At 42.1% G+C, this 2,373-nt stretch overlaps 1 protein-coding gene across 1 annotated transcript; it reads right to left on the bottom strand.

The window, feature by feature from the left end:
* Positions 1-705: 705 nt before the first annotated feature.
* On the bottom strand, positions 706-2,049 carry LOC131630465 (uncharacterized). The gene has a single exon (XM_058901234.1). It carries the CDS (start codon positions 2,047-2,049, stop codon positions 706-708), a length of 1,344 nt encoding a protein of 447 aa, XP_058757217.1.
* Positions 2,050-2,373: the final 324 nt, after the last annotated feature.

Raw genomic sequence — 2,373 nt, 5'->3', positions numbered from 1 at the left:
CCAAGCGATCAAACTCATTTGGGTCATGGTGATTGTCAATCCTGCCAGACACATCGTCAAACAGCCTCGAATGTCCTCCATTCTCAACCCTTCTGGAATTCTCGACGAGAACTCACAAGTCATCCTGCCCCTTGGTCACATTAGTCAATGCTTCCATAAACTGCGCCATCTGCGCATTCATCTGCTCTGTCAATTGAGCTCTCATCTCAGCCATCTGTTCCTGAATCTGTTCCATCTGTCTTCTCTGATTGCTCCTAGTCGGATACGGGTGATTAGCCGTCTTAGAACTCCTTCTGGTAACAAAACAGTGAGACATAAGATATAAGCCCTGCAAAAACCTGCAAATATATGACATGTATGATATATGAATGATATGCATGAGATGTTTGTCAACTTTCAGGTATCCAAGAGTTCATCCCACTTTCAGATAGGACATAGCAACCCTGATACCGAATATATTTGAACAGCAATCCACACACGAGAATAATTCATCAAACTGAGCGTATTTCATTCAAACATAACTGAGAGTTTGAGTTCATACAAACATGGCACATAACTGTGTCACAAAGTGCTCTTAAGGCATACAAAAGAAATCCAGAACATCCATAATGCGACCCCATCCAACAATCCTGGACATGGGCGACAAATATCAAAATAAACAGCAGATCGACATCATGGATCAAACAGATCCGCTCCACAACAACACTAGGATCGCCTGGTAATAGAATGGGCTCCTCCATCTCCTCTCCGTTGGGCTCGGAGTCTTGTTAATTCCTCTTCAAGTCGAGCAGATTTGGCCTTCTCTTCCGCTAGCTGTTTGTCTGAATCCCGCTTCTGCCTCTTGAGGCTACTCTCTGATCTTTGTAACTGTAGACACTCATGTTGTTTGCGATGCAAATCTTCCTTTAGCAACTCATAAGGACGCCTCTGGGCACTTGCCTGACTTGAGCTTGCACCTTCGACTTGCTTGAGCTGGTGCATCAACCTCATCTTCGCATCTCTTTCTTCAAAGAATTTCAAGTTGGTCTCCTGTTCCCTTTCGTGCAACCTGTAGTTGGTAACCAAAGCATCCTTGTAAAGTTCTGTTGGCACAAATTCAGATAGAATCAAAGGAGGTTGCTTTTGAAGTGGTGCAACCCTATCATATGGCAGCAACAAGTTCCCGACCCGTTTTACAATCCATTCAACATACGGTGTCAAAGCAAGTGATTCCTTCTTCCCTAAATGGGCTCCATTATGCTTACGGATCTTCTTCCAAGCCACAATTATCTCTTTCAACTTTTCTGGATCCGACCCCTTCTCAAAATAGACTGTCTGCGCTATCAAGTGATTTGCCGGCTTGTCTTTCAACGTATACCCCAACTGACGCAAAGATACCACGGGGTTGTAATTGATGCAACCTCTAGTGCCAACCAAAGGAACATTATCAAACTTACCACAACCAACAATCACTTCAGAAACGTTAATTCGATACTTTGGCCACTGGATGTCATAAGAGGTAAGTGACATAATCCTATGGGTCCACTTAAGTGTTTCCCTTGTCTTCATAAAAGGTCCTTTGCTGGGCAACAAAGAGAGGAACCAGATGAACAACAATTGAAGGCAACAAGTGATAGAACCACCACGTTTCTCATATCGGGAATGAACAGCATAGTAAGTATCGGCCAGCAAAGTAGGAATAGGATTCTTTCTCATGAAGATGTGTATCGCGGCCGAGTCTACAAAATTGGGAACATTTGGGAACATCACAATCCCGTAAATAGCCACAGCGAGCAATGCATTGTACGCATTCCAATTCTTTTTCTCAAATTCCTCTTTAGCTTTTTTCACCAAAAACTTCAAAGAGAACCCCGAGACACCTCCATTCGACTTCCAATTATCAGATACTTCTTTTATGCTTAAATAAAGATCAGCAGCGATCAACTTGAAATTCACTTCTTTAGGAACGTCGATGAATGGCACTTCACCTTTTACCTTGAGATTAAGAATGATAGAGTACTCTTCCAATGTCGGAGCCAACTGGTAATCCTGGAACGTAAAACACCTCATTTCAGGATCATAGAATTGCATCAAAGTTTACAAAGCAGGCGTCTCAACCACGGTTTTCAACAAAGTCAAAATATTCCCATAATTATCCGTGAAACTCTTCAAGCAGAAAGCGGTCATCAATGAACTCAAACCCTCTAAGGCGGTCAACGGATCTCGGAAGAAACTATAAGTATGCGTATTTCTATTTGCTTCCTTGACAGTATCAATGGGAGTGTCCATCTTTAGCTTGAATGAACTCCTGAATGTCCCTGAAAAACATGACATGCAAATGCTTATTATTCATATATTTTTTTTTTTGCGTTTCTTTTGGAAATAAATATGCTA

This window comes from Vicia villosa, unplaced genomic scaffold (genome assembly GCF_029867415.1).
Source record: "Vicia villosa cultivar HV-30 ecotype Madison, WI unplaced genomic scaffold, Vvil1.0 ctg.000684F_1_1_3, whole genome shotgun sequence".
Classification (NCBI taxonomy): Eukaryota; Viridiplantae; Streptophyta; class Magnoliopsida; order Fabales; family Fabaceae; genus Vicia; species Vicia villosa.
Note: the sequence above shows the minus strand (reverse complement) of the source record. Positions and strands in the feature narration are given on the sequence as shown.

Coding starts and splice junctions, on each gene's coding strand:
- LOC131630465 (XM_058901234.1), bottom strand. CDS start 2,049: ATGAGGTGTTTTACGTTCCAGGATTACCAGTTGGCTCCGACATTGGAA.